At 40.5% G+C, this 17,852-nt stretch overlaps 1 protein-coding gene across 2 annotated transcripts in view; it reads left to right on the top strand.

Moving 5' to 3' along the window:
• The first annotated feature begins 939 nt into the window (after positions 1–939).
• CAP2 (cyclase associated actin cytoskeleton regulatory protein 2) overlaps positions 940–17,852 on the top strand; it is a 67,391-nt gene continuing 50,478 nt past the window's right edge. Inside the window, exons 1-3 of one of the 2 annotated variants that reach the window (XM_053976606.1) lie at positions 940–1,009; positions 12,530–12,654; positions 16,229–16,329. In XM_053976606.1, coding sequence (XP_053832581.1) covers positions 12,531–12,654; positions 16,229–16,329 — 225 coding nt within the window. In that variant the 5' untranslated portion in view covers positions 940–1,009; position 12,530. Of the gene's footprint in view, positions 1,010–6,775; positions 6,833–12,529; positions 12,655–16,228; positions 16,330–17,852 lie in introns of those variants that run through there. The other variant, XM_053977407.1, reaches the window with a different exon arrangement.

A 17,852-nucleotide genomic window follows, 5' to 3' on the forward strand; every position in this document is an offset into this window, starting at 1 on the left:
ATTATAACCATTTAATGATTTTTTTTTTTTTTTTTTTTCCATTCAAGAGCAGACTGTTTCTCTAGAGGCTGTGGTCTTCTCCCAAGATTTCTGTGCAGAAAGCCAACTCATTTGCTACCAACATGTGAAGCAGATTTCAGGTGAACGTCCCTTGGGACCACATGGCGACAAGCACCGCACAACTGCAGAACACTCACGCTTCCATTCGGCACGGGGTACAGACTGGTGCAAAGCCTGGCGAGCCTGACAAATGAGGCCTAAGCACGAGGGTTTGCCCACTGGAAGTCCTGATTTCATGGCCACACTGAATGAAGGCAGCAGCCCTACCATGGGCCCAGCTACAGCTGTGGTCAGGCTGACACAGTTTAGTCCAGCCCAGAGCAGGCAATGAAGTACCAAGGTGTACATGAGGCTGCCCTCGACCTTCCCTGCCATGTGAGGTGAGGCATCTGATGCTTTCCACGTGGACCTCACTCTTCTTTCCCACTGTGGACCAGACCAGTGTCTTGTGGAGTGCTCACTTCCAACCCTCTCAAGCTGTGCCTGACAGGCAAAAGCAGGGCCACCATATATCAGTGGCCATGGGTGCCCTCCACCCTGGGTTGCCTGCAGTCACCCCTGCTCCTCCGTGATGCTCCACCACTGCCATTTCCCCGCAGATTCCCAACCGCTGCCGTGAGACACCTCTCCCTCTCCCTCTCTCTCCATTTTCACACTCCACCCACTTTTTGCTTTCTTTCTCCATCTCTGCCACCGTCTCTCTCCCTTTCTGGACTTGTCTTTATTTGGCACTCCCGGAAGCTGCTGGGCACTGCTCTCCCTGCCTGCCCGGGCAGCTGATGTGACTGACTGACACCGGCTCCCGCTGAGGAGGAGGAGGAGAAGGAAGAGGAGGAGGAGGAAGGAGAGCAGCGGCGAGGCGAGGGAGGGGGGGAGCGAGTGACCGACCGCGGATTTTCATTGCAGAGAGGAGGGGGGGAAAAAAAGGCTACGCGACTCATCAAAACAGGTAACTCAAGAGCAGGCGGCGGCAGGAGGGGCGGGATGCCGGGAGCGGCCCGACCCCCCTGGCCCCGGGCAGCGCGGCCGGGGCCGCGGGTGCGCTCCCGCCGGTGGCGGCGGCAGGAGCAGCCGCAGCGGACATCTTGGGGATGAGGGAAAGTGATGTGGGGACGACTCCGGGCTCGGCCGGGGGCGGCAGGGCGGCAGAGTTATTCCTTGGGCGGGTAGTGCGCCGGAGGTATCTGGGTCAGGGACCCACGCTGCCCCGGACTTCCCTCCTGTCACCTGCGCCGGGCTGCGCACGGAAAACCTCCCCCTCTCTGCCTTCCTCCCTTTCCCCGGGTGCTAAGTGGGAAGGGAGTGATCTGGGCTGGGAGAGGGGAGACCCGAACGAAATACCGCGGCACGGGAGGGATTCTCTTTGGGGTCGAAGCCGGATCTCCTCCGCCAAGCCCCGCGTCAGCGCCGGGAGCGACTCCGGGGGTGCTTTCGGCTGTGCCCCAGCCCCCGCTCCGGGTCCCGGCAGCCGACGGGTTATTAAAATGCCCTCGGCTTGTTTGTGCAGACCTGGCTGTCAAATGGTGCCGGTCTTGAACTCTCTTAATCAGCGTAAGATGATCTAATTCTGAGGCAGGCGGCTCTAGTGCCCGTGGGTGTTGGGGCGCCGAGCCCTTGGATCCCCCCGCCCTTGGAGCCGGAGGTGTGCTTGTGGTAGAGGTGGCAGAAGAGCCTACAGGTTTAGCGCAGAAGAAAGGGTTAAATAGCATCTATGGGTGAGCGACCTAAAGGCATAACACATACCTTTACATAACATATAAAGGATACTTCAAATACAAGGTGGCTTTCAGAGGGGGCAAGAGAAAGGCAGAAATGAAGACACGTGAAGCCGAGGTCCTGCATTTTTCAGTGACTTGACATCAGGAGCGCTCCCCCAGAGACGCAGCCAGCACAAAGCCGAGAAGAACTTCTTGTGACCGCACCTGAAAATGTGCAATCTGTCCTTTGCTTTGAGGATTGCTGTAGTATCTTGGCATTACAGCATTAACAGTGAGGATTTTTATTAAGTAGAATTTAGATTTTGTAATGTGTAGGGGCAGTCTTAAAAAACAAAGACCATTTGGGGAAGAAAGCTTTCTTTATATACCTTACCTAATGTGTTTGTTTCTGAGCGATGGAAAATACCCCCTTCACAGAGGCCAGTCCATTAGGAAATAGTTGGAAGGGATCTGTTTAGCAGGGGATCTGAGTGGGATAAACCTGCAGATTTTATAAATTTATTTCTAAGCCAGGCAAAAGTGGCAGTGGTTTATGGACTACCATGTTTCATTGTTTTGTGAAATTGTAATCAGCAAACTCATCCTACTTCAGAAATGAACTTGAAAAATTATTTAGAATAGTAAAGTGGTAGATGGAATGAGTTGGGACTCAATACAGTACTCTCAAATCTGGCCTTTTAAGACATTACTGTGAGTCAGATACTCTAATTTTTGTGCAACTTTTATCCTAGCATTTCCTTTTAATTACTTATGCAGATGATAGTCAACTTTTTTCTGCTTTGATGCATTTTCAGTACCAGGATTTCATAACTATTTTGAGCAAGGTTGCACAAGAACAAAGGCAATCTACCTTCTGTAACAAAGCCAGGCACATACAACAATATGGTCTTTTTGGTCTTGGGCTTAAGAAAAATGCAAGTCTTCTGACTATTCCTATGATTCCTTTGTGTCTTTCCCCTTGAATGCTGCTCAGATGTGGAAGGTGGACAGGCACAACTCCGAACTTAATGAATAAAATATGTTTTCTCAATTAAATAAAAATGAAGAGGATGTGCATTATTTACTACTACGGTAGAACCAACCTCTGACATATTTTCATTATTCTTTGTCAGCTGTGGCTCTCACTTAAGTGGAGAAAAGTGCTTCTTAGTATACCATAAGGAGCAAGAGTACAAAGATTACATATATTAAATTCTCTCCCATGATTAGATATTCTGATCCCACTGTATAATTTTTATTAACCATGCAAAATACAATGGGCACCCTAAGCTTAAAAAAAAAAAAAAAAAAAAAAGAAGAAGAATTAAAATTCACTCAGGTCCAAAATTCATGGTAATCTGAATTAGCAGGTACTGGGAGAATAGAGTGAGTAGGGAGGGCTGGAAACCAAACAACTTATATTCAACTCAGCCTTGATGTTGATTTGCAACATCACCTGAACAAAAATCACATAATCTAGGCTTTAACCTGTGGCCTGTCAGTGGCAGTAAAGTTGCAATTGGTTTGAACTCTAGGGAGAGAAATTATGAACTGTCAAATACCTTAAAGAATATTCTTAGTGGTTCTGCACGAGTTCTAACATCACGTGCAACAGCAGCAAAATCAATAGCTGCAGTTGCTGCCTACTGGAACATCTGACTACATGAAAGAGAACATTCTGTGCTTATTGGGGCAAAACCAAAGAAACACCTGTGATAGATAAGGCATACATTTTTGTAGTTATTCTTCTGCTTTATTATGAACTGGTTAAAGGATTTTGCCTGATGAAGTACCCCTGATATACATAAATAATTTTAATTCCTTTTTCTAAAATTTCAAGTGCATCTTTTGCAGTAGAGGGGACAAATGGGAACTTGTCATTTTCATGTGGTACAGAGTCCACTCCAGTTGCTTACATAATACAAAATACTTCAAACTCTAAAGATTCGGCTCTTCTTCAGAATGTCACTGCTAACGACTATACCAGAATAGCAACACCTTTACTAAGCACTGTATGCTGAAGTGACAAAAGCATGCATGAGCACAGCTGCATCTGTGGCAATGATTATGCTGATTCAGATGCTTCATCAAGAGTAGGGAGTTTGGGGCTTCTTAAATTTGTGTGACCTCTGTCACCATTTAGCAAGACTTTGTGGCATGGACACCACTACAGTCTACACACACACTGCCTACTGCTGTCTTAATTTCACCTGTGTTCTTAAGGTATTCTGACTGTCAGTTTCAGGGACTTTTTGTTATTTAAAAGGTCCCATTGAGACTACTTTCCTGAATATACGCTAATGGGAATTGCTTTGTCTGACCCACAATTTTTCAGGGAACAGCAAGCCAAAGAGGTCGCTTGTAGAATTCCAAATACCAGTAGTAGTATGCTGGGAATTAAAGCCTTAATGCTTTTGTGGGCTATATAAGAAAATGAAACAGGGAAATGCTCAATTACATAATTAAATAGTGGCACATTTTTCCAAGAAGATCTGCTCAGATCCAAGCTTTAGGCTATGTTTTGTATTTGTTTAAATATTTTATTCATTGCTCTTTGGAAGGAATGCAAAGAATCATTTACATTTCTGTGTGTAATCTGTCATTGTCTAGAAACAGCAGACTAATTCACCTAGCCGCTTTGGATCCTCTAAGGCAACAGCCATTCTCAGAAAGGCTGACTTTTACAAGCCTCTAGGGTAGGTCCAGTTTGATTTCTCTGGGTTTCGCAAGACCTTGCACTGAAATAGAGGAGGGATAAATCGTTAAATGTCTGAGATCTTGTATGTGAGCAGGTTGCATGGATTATCATTAAAGCTTAGGACCTCTTAAGTAGTACCTTAAATAGAAAGGTCTTTTTTAGTAGCAGCTGGCCCATTTCATCCTGAATCAAAAGCAAAGGCACAAATTGCAATGCCAGCAGTATTGCAAAATCAGTGGGATGAGTTTTAGAATGGGAGATGCATGAAGATCTTAAGTTTTTGTGACCAGTAAAGATCCCAGTTGAGCTGCAGAGCAGAGGAAGGACTCATATGGCAAAAAGTTTGCTTAAGCCCTGCTGATTGCTGCTGTGCTGGAGGAAGAGCCACTGGCTACAGGCTAAGTGGAGCAGCCATGATGAGCCTGAGACCATCAGACACAGATTGCAGCAGGATGTTCTGGTAAAAACAGGAACACTTGCAAACTTGGCTGAAATCAAGCCCAGCTATTCAGGCTTCAACATAATATGGATATGCATGAGAAGTGGGGTATGGAAGCTTTGTAAAAGGCCACCAGCACAGCAATCGAAACTGTTACAAACCTTGGTACTGAATAAATCTAGTCTTGTCTTTTCTTCAGAAGTAATTTCACAGTTTTTGTTTTTAGAGCTTGCAATACCTTTCACTTAGTTTTAACTTCTTCCTTTGTTTTTTTCACTTCACATCCCAGAAGTATTGAAATATTTGTACTTTGTGGAATTTACCCTTTCAGAGAGTTCAAATTCAATTTGTTTGGAGCCATGGCATAAAGGATCTTACTGTTCAGTTATTCTGAGCTGAACTGAAGCACTTGAATAAAATCAATGCCTACATACAGTATTTTCTCGGTTCAGCAAGGCAGTCTGCTTATATACAGTAATTGGACTTGTGACAGGTAATTAAATGGCTTGTAAGACCTTTAGGATGCTTGATTACATGAAGAGCCTGACACTAATATATAGTAAATGAGGTGGCTAAGACCACTGCATTTCTGATGATTGGACAGATACTAAAAATCATACACTCCATTGGAGGGAGAGAAGAAAATAAAACCAAGACAAAAGACTATGAGCAGTGGTGACATGAAAAGTGAGCATAAAATGAATAGGAGAATGTACTTAGAAACTGGGTTGCCTTGGTTATTTTAAGTCAATCATGCTTACACAAACTGTCAGGCAGTCATGACTGCTTCAGTGTATCATTAAATAATGAACTCGCTCTTTGTGATCACAAAATTCATGACAGTCAGAATTATTCAGCAAGGGATAGAAGCTCTTCACAGAACTTCCCAATAATTAGAAAGTGAACTGATACTCGAGGAGATATTAAGCACATACATGAACACATGCCATACTTTAAAGAATTCATATTAAATTATCAGAGGCCTAACTGCAGTCCATGTTATTATTACATTGACTTGTAGACATACAGCTCAATGTGTGCAGTTACTCACCTATATTACAGGACTAAACTGCGGTGTGATAAGAAATCTAAAATGCATCAACAGTCTTAGAGGTATTTGTCAAAACAGTGATTGTTTTACAATGCAAGTTTTACAATTTTTCTGAACAATGGGATGAAAAAAGGGCTCTGTTCTTTTTCAACATGTTTTTGTAGACAGCAGCCAAACAGAAAATTATGCTTTGTGGTACCAACAGCATAAGGCCAGACAAAGGAAAACACTTGGGTTAAATGGGAAAGGTTCAACATGAACCTGCTTTTACTTCTTCTATGCAAATGTTTTTTTGCTTATAAGAAGCAGTCCTTTAAAAACACATAGGTTATGCCAAAGAAAGAAGTCCACACACAAGATAATTGATGTATCACACTCTTATGCACAGCCATAAGGGACTCATTCATAGCATAGCAGTGGGTTTAACACACACAGTGAGGTACAGAGAGAAATTTTTTATGATGAGTATACTAGAGTCAGCCAAGACTTCAGATCAACTTAATAGTCAAAATGGTACATCCATCCACAAAAAGCAGAAGTCATGCAGACATTTTTGTCTTTTTGCTATTTCAGGTACAACTGTCCATCTTAACAAAAAAAAAAGTCACAATTCTAATACTGTTTGATATACAAAACTAACTATTTTAACCAGATTTAAAAATTAAATAATTCTCTATACTTAAGAATTAATTGCTCCCAGATGAGCTTGTAGTAGATCTAGGGGCAAAACATTAAAAATGGCTCTGATTTGAAACTCAAATCATTCTTCTCACACAGGGCCTTACTGAGAGGTCTTCTGGTTTAATCCAAATTGACATCAGTTTGAGAAGACTCTGTTTACATTCCTCCCCTACAGCTAATGGAAAACAAAACACAAACCATACAAGGTAATGTTCCTATTGGTCTACCAACACATACTTTCTTCTCACCACTGTTCCCTTTGCATTCTCTGTGCAGAATCTTTTTGTGATAGCAACCCAAAAAACTGCAAGTGCTCCTCCTTACCACTCAGCCAGTACTGAGTTGCTTCCAAGCTCTGTCTGGGAATGAGCAACTCCTGAGACCCCAATCCAGTGGGTTATTATTGTCTGAACAAGAATGGGGTGCAGCAGGAATTTGGGTCCCTTGCCAAAGGTGGCAAAGAGACTGCCTGCTCCAAACAGCTTGGATTTGTAGGTGTATGAATGATGATATAGGTAAAAGAGCCATTTCAGACCCAGGCTGTCTGTTTTTGTCAGAAATGAAATGCTGTAAGATGCTTTTGTAGTTTGAGGGGATATTCAGGAATGCATTTCTCCTCCCTTGATGTTTGTTGACATAAATTGTACAGAGGAACTCTCAGAGGACACAGTGCTTTGGATCTATAAAATGTTCCTGACTGGCTCTCTGATGGTACCAGCTGGCAATCTGGAGGGTTGTGTATTTTATTTCATATCTTAGTAGCAATTTATTAAAAGATTAAGAGAGAAAGGACATGTGCAAGGTGCTGTACTTGCAAGGACAGTGTGATTTTCCACTTCCAAGGCAGTGCAACAATGGTAAATACAATTAAAATGCCACTTTACTGCCTATATTCTGGTTTAAGCATCTGCCCTTTTTTGGCATAGTGGGGAAATCCAAATCTGACATGTAGGATATCAGATGATCTGCATGAGTGAGACCTGGCATCAATTTTCAGATGCTAGATGAATTTGGAAGAACTGGTGGGGGCAGGGGAGGAAAGCAAATAAATTAACAGGTAATTTCTTTTATAGAGTGCTAGGAAGTAAAACAAACTGTGGAACTTTGTACTCTATTTCTTGCTGGTGTTTGTGAGAATCATTTCGTACTTAACAAGGTAGCACCATTTTTTTGTTCAAAACCACATTTTTACATGCTAGATATGTCATCATATGTTTTTTCCCCCTTATGCTACTGTACTGCTTTTCCCTGTGCATTCATTACAACTTGTTTCTTCTTGAGGATGGAGCAATATTGTCCTCTGTTGTAAGTCACATACAATAGTAACTGGAATATACGTGTGTGTTTTGACTTAGAGTTTGCTGTTTGGGATCAGTATATCAGGAAATTCTAGTCTACAGCCAAGTTTTTTTCCCTTGATAATAGATAAATGGTGCTTTGAGACAGTTGGGGAGGAAAGCAGTGATCTCCCAAGGCCTGCCTATAAGAAGAAATCCACTCTTCGAGTTTCAGCATACTTTGTTCTACCTAGTTTTGGCTTTACTTCTTTTGTGGAAGAAATGACAGATGGTAGTACTACTACATGCCAAAAAAGATACCACTAACAGTAAACAGGGCAGAGCTGTGGATCATCTGTCTTGATTTTGTGCCCAAGAGATGGTTACCAATGTTAGTGTTTAAATGATTTGTCAGTAGATGTGTGTTTACACCTTTCCTGACTCCTAGGTGACCTTATTTTCAGTGAAGGACAGTATTCTTCTTCACCAGGAGAGCAGCTGGATAAGGATTACATGAGAGTTGAAGCATTGTTATTTTTAACTCTTTATAGGTGGTCAGCATCAACTCTGGGAAAAGATACATGGTTAACCCTGATAATCACTTCAAGATCAAATCTTTAATTAAAATCTTGACAGGTGAGATAGTCTGTCTTGATGTAAAAACATGCTTTATGAGAGTGGAAGCATGCCATAGACATATTTACATCCTCTTTTCTTTAATGTGCAGAGATTTAATTTGACACTGTAAGTAGACCAGTCTTATTTATTTATAATATAAGCTCTGGTGCTATGTCATGGAAGAAAGTACCTTCACAGAGTCAAGCTGTGCCATTTGTGTTCTGATTCCTTTTGAGCTGTGGCTTTGTGGTATCTCTTTGACCATACAGAGTGCAGTGTGGAATAAAGTAATCAGACAAACAGCTGAATATAGGCCAAGAAAATGCTGAAGTGTCATAACATGAGACAAATATGTAAATCCCAATATATAGGCAAAGATGTCAGTGTTTAGATTGAGAATGGATGAAGAGAGTTTTCATGCTATTGTTCAGTGGATGTTTAGAACAGTAACTTCTAATTCCTGTGTTGTTTGTAAGGTAGATAACACTGTGTCTTTTAATGATAAAGCAAGGTGTAAGATTCGTATATGTACAACTGATTGCTCTTTTAGTGCTATGGACAGTGATCACAAAAGTATTTTTGCACTTTATTCATACATGACAGGCATAACTGTGTGTATTCTTATGTGCATGATGTGCATGTACATATATGTATATAAATAGATGCAAATATGGTGTACTCAGGGTTATATAAATGTGCAGATAAAGAGTAGATAGACATAGTGTAAACATGATGATTATCAAGTGTAATAGTCTATATAAAAAGAATAGAAACCTGACAACCCTAATATTAGGGTAAAAGTGGTTTCTACTTCTGTTTAAAGACTCTAACAATATATTATTCTATGATTGCTGGTGATGCCTGCTTTTGGAAGAACAACATTGTAGTTCTCCAGTTAATGGGACTAGAATAAAACAGTGTAGAATACAGTGAGTAAAAGACTATGTTGTAGTAGGAAAGTATTGCATAAAAAGACCCTTCAGGTATTTGAGCTGGGTTCCCCTGAACTTCTGACACTGTAATGTGTATTCTTAGTGTCTTAGAGAAGGTCATTTATTGGGTAGTACATTATAAGTCTGCTCATTTGTGAGACTCCTCAGACCTCCTGGTGTGTGCACTCAAATTATTGAGTTTGTAGTCAAACAATTGGATTCTTTCATACGCAAAATCAGGCAGAAGAGGCCAAAAAGTAACAGGTCTTCCATAGAAGTTTGTGCACAATTTTTGTGACATTTGATGACATCATCAAAGAAAATTTTAAGGCAAATGGAAAAAACCCCAACCAACCAGACTGTATCTTCACATAAAGAAAAATAGGTACTATACTAAAAATATATTTTAAAATACTGATGAAATTAGTTGACTGTATGCTGTGTTATGTATTAGTATGGTTTGTTACACCATCCAGACTTAAGAGTGGTTGAAAACAGAACTTCTAAAATAGACACCATTTTAGGCTTCTATGTAATAGGGTAAAATGTGAAAAGAATGTACTCGTAATATTTTTTAGGATTAACAGTGCTTTGTTTTAAGAAAAGTTTTAATATTCTCATAAAAGTTTGAATTTTTCAGAAGCTCCCCTGATACATTAATCTCATTCCTGCCAAGATATTTGTAACCTTACAAAAAATTTAAGGTGTGTTTTTTTTAAGTGAATTGATTTTTCAAACAGAATAGTGTGCATTTTGCAGTATAAAGAAAGTACATTGCCAGTGGGTCAAGAGAGGTGATCCCACCCCTCTGCTCAGCCCTGGTAAGGTCACACCTGGAGTGCCATGTCCAGTTTTGGGTTCCTCAGCAAAGGGAGACATGGAGCACCTGGAGCAGGTCCAGTGGAGGAATGCAAAGCTGACCAAGCAACTGAAGCATCTCTTTCATGAGGAAAGGCTGAGGGAGCTGGGCCTGTTCGGTCTCAAGAAGAGGCAACTGAGGGGGGACCTCATCAATATCTATCAGCATCTGAAGGGAGGGTGCCAAGAGGACAGATCCAGGCTCTTCTCAGTGGTGCCCAGCAAGAGCCCAAGAGGCAATAGGCAGCAGCCGATGCCCAGAAGTTCCACCTGAATATGAGGAAGAACTTCTTTACTGGGCAGGTGACCGAGCACTGGAACTGGATGCCCAAAGGGGTTGTGGAATCTCTTTCACTGGTGATATTCAGGAACCATCTGGATGCAATCCTGTGCCATGTGCTCTGGGATGACTGCTTGAGCAGGAAGGTTGGACCAGATGACCCCTCTGAGGTCCCTTCCAACCTGACCCATTCTGTGATAAGAGAGCCCCTCTGAATTTTTACACTGTTCATATGCATGCTGTCTAATGTCATCCTCTGCTGGGGGTTTGATTTTTTATTTAATATCAATAGGAAAACCCCATAAATTCCAGACAAAACTTTCTCACAAGAATGGTTCTCTCAAGGGTTTCATGCTGTAAAATCTTCTGCTTCACTTTTAGGTCAAACACAAACCTCATTACAATTATAAAATCTGAAGGTCCCACCCTGTTTGAAAGGCAGCATGACTCAGAGCATAAGAGCTTTGCATTTGTTTCCACAGTCCTAGTAGCTAATTTCCTCTCATGCTTAAATTTTTAGAAGAAAAATATTATTATATTTTATTAATAAGAATTAGTAGTACTTGTTTGTAAATGAAAACATTTATTTCCATGGTACTTTACTTATTAATTATAATATTTAGGCTTTCTACACTGGCTTTGGAGACACTGAAGCAGCAATGTTTGATTTGGTTGCTGAGTGTTGCATAGTGGTGCAGTTTATTGGCATCTGCTATTACTCTTTAATATCTCTGCAGTACTAGTAATCATACAGGAATCATCCTGTGGAAGAACACCACAGGATGATGGCCCTAGAGAGCTTCTGAATCGCTGTTTGCCCCAGCTGTGGATGTGCATTCCCCTGTTGCTCCTGTTTTTGCACATCCTGGTGCTGGGCAGGGGATGCAGCCTAGTGTGGGGGCTGGGCTGGAACTGGCCACAGGGATCATGTTAATCAAGAGCCATCATCATCACATACACCCCTTGCCGAATGTCACTTATCAGGATCAAACACTCACAACCTAAAGTGGGGAACATGTACATTAAACTCGCTCTATTAAATGATAGGGGATTTAAACATAGCTTTGCCTTTGCTTATATAACTCTTTCTCACTCTGCATGGTATATAGCACTTTTTTCCCAAGAGATTGGCCAATATTCAAAAATGTCAATGCCTACACTGCCTCACATGTAAGAGAGCAGATAATCACATTGCGAGGAAAGAAGGCAATGTGTGAGTTGTTAAAAATGTAACCTAATTTCTATTTAATCTTAAATCAAAAGTACTGCAGCAGGCAGGCCTCTGGATTTTTTTTTCCTATCCAAATGTTAATTAGCATTTGATTTTAAAAACTTGGGAAACACTGGTTCATGTTGGGTACTTCTGTAAGAAAAAAAGTGATGGTGAATCATATAAGAAAAATAATCAGAAGACCTTCTTCAATTTCTGTGTAATCTTCAGTCAGATGACTGTGTCCTACTACAAAGTATAAAAGACATAGGCAAATTTCAGAATGAACCTTTTCAAAAATCAGAGAGTATTAATTGTGTCTGTATTTAGTTTCTTTAAATGCTGACTCAAATCATTGTAGGCATAAGATTTTACCAATTACTTCTATGACTATTCCAGTCATCTCAGTATCTGGTTGGGAGCATACTTACGCATTTGGTCATGAGTTGTTCAAGTGCAGGCTGTTAAAAGCTACACTAGCAGTGGTTGGAACCTGGTACTTAGAAGGAAGAATCAGAGATGAGTACTGATCTGAGTCCCTGCTGACAAAGAAGCAAGCTACCCTTTGTCAGCTGCTTCACTGCAACTGATTATATGCCAGAAAGACAGAGCTTAAAAAATGAGAGTTTAACCATAAAAGAAAAAGCCACAAGATGAACAGAACTGCAACATGAAGCAAGGACTTTACTGAGAGGGGTACTGTTTCTATCCATAATGATTTTTTTCAGAATGGCAGAGACTCATGGCTTGATGGAGAGATTGGAGAAAGCAGTGACTCGACTTGAATCATTGTTTTCAGATTCACACATATCTGGTGGAATGGAGTGTGATGGCATCAATGGAGTCAATGGAAGTAAGTATGTTATTTTGAAGTACCATCTCTCTGTTATTAAAAAATTGCAAATATTGTATATGTTTGTCTTCTAAGAGGGAATGTGATCCCACCTCTTACAAATTCTGTATCAAAATAAAGTAATATTTTTAAAAATTTATTTAGAAGTGCCATGTGACAAGCTTAGTAGCATGTACAATTCTAAACTAATATGGCCTAGAAAATTCACGATTTTACTGTTTCTTAACTATACTGTCCATGTCTCAAGCTTTATTACTCTTTCCATTTTAGCAATTATATGTACAACTTATATCATTGTAAATAACTCCCCAGGTGAAAATGTCTGCTTGAGCCCAGTTAGCAGAAGAAATGAGACATCCCCGAAATGTACAGCATAAATATTCCTATAGAAGTCACCTATATAAACACTGTTGATTTGCCAGCTCTCTCTAAATTTCATAGTGCAGACCCACTTAATTTGTTTAACATCCTTAATCAAACATGAGTTTGTTTGGAAGCATTTGCTTACTAAAGATTGCTATACATCCATGGCCTTACATTGTTATCTCTGTTCTCAAGCGGCTCTCCAAAGCACTACAGTGGAGAATATTCTAAAAAAAGCCTATTCTTTATCTATTCATATCATGTCATCAAATCACATTTTTTCATGCATTAATTTTTGTGGTACCTGAAAGTTATGGGCTAAATAACTTTACATATGTGGTACTTCTAAATATGATGGAATACAAGTACTCTTTCCTTTCTTCAAAACTTGTTTTTCATACAGAACCCCAACATACATCTCTTTTTTAGATTCACGTTCTTTGCTTTCTGTATTCCTTGCCCTTTCTTGCATTCTCCAGAGAAGAGCACATCCCAGCATGGACTCCACTGCTGTACAGAAGCTGCAGGACACATGGAAAGTTGCAGGCAGCTTCCTTTACTGACACAGCAACAAGTGGAGTATGTGAGCTGCTGTCAGCTTTGCCAGCCGACACATGCGAGGAGCATTCCCTGCACTCTTGTGTGCCCTGGGCCTGCACACTGGCAGCTGCTGTGGAGCAGCTGACTGAGAGCAGTGTGTTTCTGTGGCAGGAAAGGAGCATCTTCCAGCAGGCTTCCATGGCAGATGAGTTCCAGTCACAGAAAGCTTCAGTAAAAAAGTGCTTGCAGTCCAGAGAAAACCTAGGCAGCTAGCAAACTGTAGCAAAGTCAGGGAGAAATACGATCCATGTAGAAACTGACAAATCAATCACCACTATGAATTGTGCAATTCTCAAAGAATTCAGTTATGTAATGAGTCCATTTAGGTGAATCTGTATTTATCCAGAGCACAGTATTGCAGAACCAGGGCTGCTTTCAGAACAGGAGATAACTCACCATGCCAGGTACTTCCATGAAAACTGTTTATATTCTTGACCTGACCTTAGAGCTCAGTCAGGTGAAAAGATTCACTCCCCAGGGAACCAGAGCCTGAACGCCCCGACAGACCCCTAGAAGAAACCAACTGAGAAGCCTTGTTGAAGTGTGATTATAAAACACACCCACTGGGAGACAGCAGTAAGAAGCTGAGGTGAGCAGCACCATGGAGTGCTTGCCAGGCTGCATGGCGTCTCCAGGCAGAGCTGTTTCACACAAGGACTCAGGAATTAGCTTTTGCTGGTGCAGTTGGGAAAGTCTTCAGTTTGTGTGACTGGTACGCCTGCAGTGCCCCGAACACCACTCCGTGTGCCTGTGTCACTGTGCCTCTGCAGAAGTTCGTGTACCTGCCACAGCCACTGCACAGGAAACAGTCTTACAGGTCTCTTCTTTTTCTCCTTCAAAAGTGACACTCAAGCCAGAGTGTGACCTTTTTTAAATCTCCAATTGAAATGGAGGTATATTTCTTTCTTCAACCATGACCTCCATCCCCTAAAAGACCATTCCATAATTAGATTTAAAAAAAAAAAAAAAAAACCTTGGCTTTTCAATTAATACATTTTCAGAAACAGGATGGGAGATCTGTACCTTTACTGTTTTCCTAAATGGCATTACAATAGCAGAATTGCAAATAAATCATTCCGTTGCTGTGCACAGCCCACAGCAAATTCTAGTAAATGCTCCTGGGAGTGAGCTGCATTGAATAGAAAAAAATAGCATAGTTGCTTTCTAGCTTTGCATAGGAGAATTTGGTGAACTGTTATGTAAAACTCTGCTCTAAAAGGAAAACGTTACAATGATTCTTTTGGAAACATACACAGATTTTGAAAAAGAACATAAATGGGCTTTGGAAAGCGTCTCCACAGCTAAAACCTTTTGTGCATTAGGTCATTTTTTTACACACAAGGGTTTACACACAAACACTTAATATGGAAGAAAGCCCAGAAATTCCTCAGAATTATAGGTGAATGGCATCGAGAAAAGAAAAGGAGCCTTGAAATCCCACCTAGCTGACTAACTACATTTTCTTTTCCACACAGGCCACTGCAAACTCCAGTTGCCAGAGCCTGTCTTTTATTCTGTCACAAAGCCAAATGACCCTTGTGGAATAAAGAGGGCTTTCATAGCTATTAATTTGGACACAATTGTTATATAGTGCCAAAAGGTTAAAGCAAATTCTCTGGGGAAAGCCTGGTGCCTCTTCAGAGCAATCCTCAGGCTTTATTAATGAGGGAGAGAGGCAGGGAAGAATTTTTGCCTTGCTCTCTCAGATCCTACATATGTCATAGGTTCATATGTGTGTAATTCATGCTGGATCTGGCAAAGGTTCTGGGGCATAGACAAGACATGAGGGAGTAAAGGGAGGGTTGGAAAGCATCCTAGGCAAGATTATTTTTGCTATCTTAACAGGTACTGCATAGTGCCATGTAGAAGCCAGGTGTTTAAGAAACTGAGGCCGATCTGCATTTTCTGATTGTTCACTTAATCAGGAAACTGCTCTGTGTACCATATAGAAAATAGCAGCTTTATTCCTCTTTTATAATGTATAACATATATATAGTCAATGGGATATGTCGTCTGGAAGACTTGTTTGTGCTTTATCCAGTGACAGTTTTGCAAGGTGAGACAACAAAATGAGGAGATTACAAAGCCGTATCTCACTGCATAAATCTACTGTCAACCCATTCCAAAGCCTCTCTTACTGGAAATGGAATTGGTTGCTATTAAAAGCGACCAAACATCACAGAGATCTTCAGGAATGGAGTAGTATAAAAATAGTTGTTAAGTACAGTGCAGGTTCTTTTTCGGGGATAATATATGGTTAAAGTAAAATAGGGGAAATTTGTTACGAGAATTAGATTTCTCAGGTCACTCCTTTGAAGGGCTGATTGTTTTAGCACATGTTATTTTAAGACAGAAGAGGCTTCCCATTATGTTATATACAGGAAATTCTCTTAGAGGTTCCTATTCAAGTTCTAGCAAGAGCAGGATTTTTTTTCTCTTCTTTCTATCTAGGACAAAAATAATTTTACATCCTTTTTCACTGATTTCATAAATCAGAAGTGAAGTTACAGTAATCTCCTCATTTTCTATGATACACTTCCTCCATCTGCTACACTTCTTGTGCATTATATACTTTATGAACCCATTATAATCGAATGTTCCTTGTCTACAGGCATAGCACCATATGTGGAAGCCTTTGATAGGCTGCTGAATGGAAGTGTTGCTGAGTTTCTCAGGTACAGCAAGATTCTTGAAGGTGATGTGAAGACACATGTAAGTATTTACTCAGATTTTCCCATGATGGTGGAAGTGTACAGGTCTTAGAATCTGTGTGATCAGCCTTGATTTCTGAGTAGAGGAGTGTAGTAGCAGAACAAACTCTTAAGTTATTAATTCTTGTAGTAGAGATAGCACACTGAGTACAGTTGGTTCAGGAATGGCACAAGGTTGTATGGATTCATAAGAAGAGATTGCTTGCCTTCTACAGCACCAAAGCTGAGCACCACAGAATGCAAAATATATAAATATTCTCAGTCACAAGCAATTTGAATAGTTTTGTTGGCTGCTGAGCTCTTTGCAGGACAGGAACACAATTATGAACATGTGCTAACAATTTAGTAGCAAACAACAGGTGGGCCCAAGCAATGATATCTTCTTGTGGTTGTTTTATAGGTATGTGTATCATTGTTCCAATTAATATAGAGATATTGTTCTGGTTGTGTGTTTTTATTACTCACATCTCTTTCATTTGTAACAATATAGCAAACTAAAAATGATTCAGCCATTTCAGTGACCTTTTGTTAAAATCATAAGCTGTAGCAAGGAAGTACTATGGTATCATTTTCATGGTGACAATACTTTCTAACCTTATAATCTTAACCTTGTGATCAGAACTTGTTTGTGTCATTTTATTTTTCTAAGGTGGTCTTCCCTAAAATGGGTGGTGATAGAATTGACAAGGGATGGACTCATCTTACCAACAGCTTACCAATATAGATTTTGGAAAAAACAAAAAAACATCCCACACACACAAGAGAGCTGGGGTCAGTGCAAGCTGGATCTGAAGGAGTGTGAAGCTTTTGACTTTTCTAGTAGATCCATGCCATCAGGCCTTCCTCTGTGTGTATGGTTCCCAGTTGATTGCTGCTGCTGCTCTACATAACAAACACTGTAGCCAGAAAAACATGCAGTCCTACAAGCTAGAGATTCATGTTGCAAGGCCAACGTAAATATTCTTCAGGACAACCAAAGCAACCAGTCTACTTACAGAGAAAGATGACGATTATTCTGCGATCTGTGTTTTTTTCTGTGGTGTTACATATTCTGGTTTGTAGGACAGAGTTTCTGACCTAGTTAGGCCTAGAAAATAGGAGGGAGTAAGGAGACCAGGTAATCCTAGACAATCTTTGTTTTTCTAAGGAAATGCTGCACTCCCTTTTTATTTGAAAAAGCCTAGAGAATTACACTGTAAGCTACAATATATGTACTTTGTTCTTCAGAGAGACTAGGGGAAAATAAATAAATGAGGGTTGGAGCATTGGAGGAAGAATTATGAACATAACAGAGAATTGCTCCCTGGAAAGGATTGATTCTAGCTTGGTTTTTACATTCATTAGATATCATTATTTTGAAGTTGATTTCTCAACAGTTTAGATCTGAGTGATACAAAAATAGTCTTATTACCAATACTAAGTAGGGAAAGGGATTGCATTTAGCATTCTAAATTGCTAAACCCTTTTTAATAGTGTTTTTAATATACACTATCTCTAAATGTTTAAATCATTAAATCAGTAAGT

Source organism: Vidua macroura, chromosome 1, assembly GCF_024509145.1.
Source record: "Vidua macroura isolate BioBank_ID:100142 chromosome 1, ASM2450914v1, whole genome shotgun sequence".
Taxonomy (NCBI): Eukaryota; Metazoa; Chordata; class Aves; order Passeriformes; family Viduidae; genus Vidua; species Vidua macroura.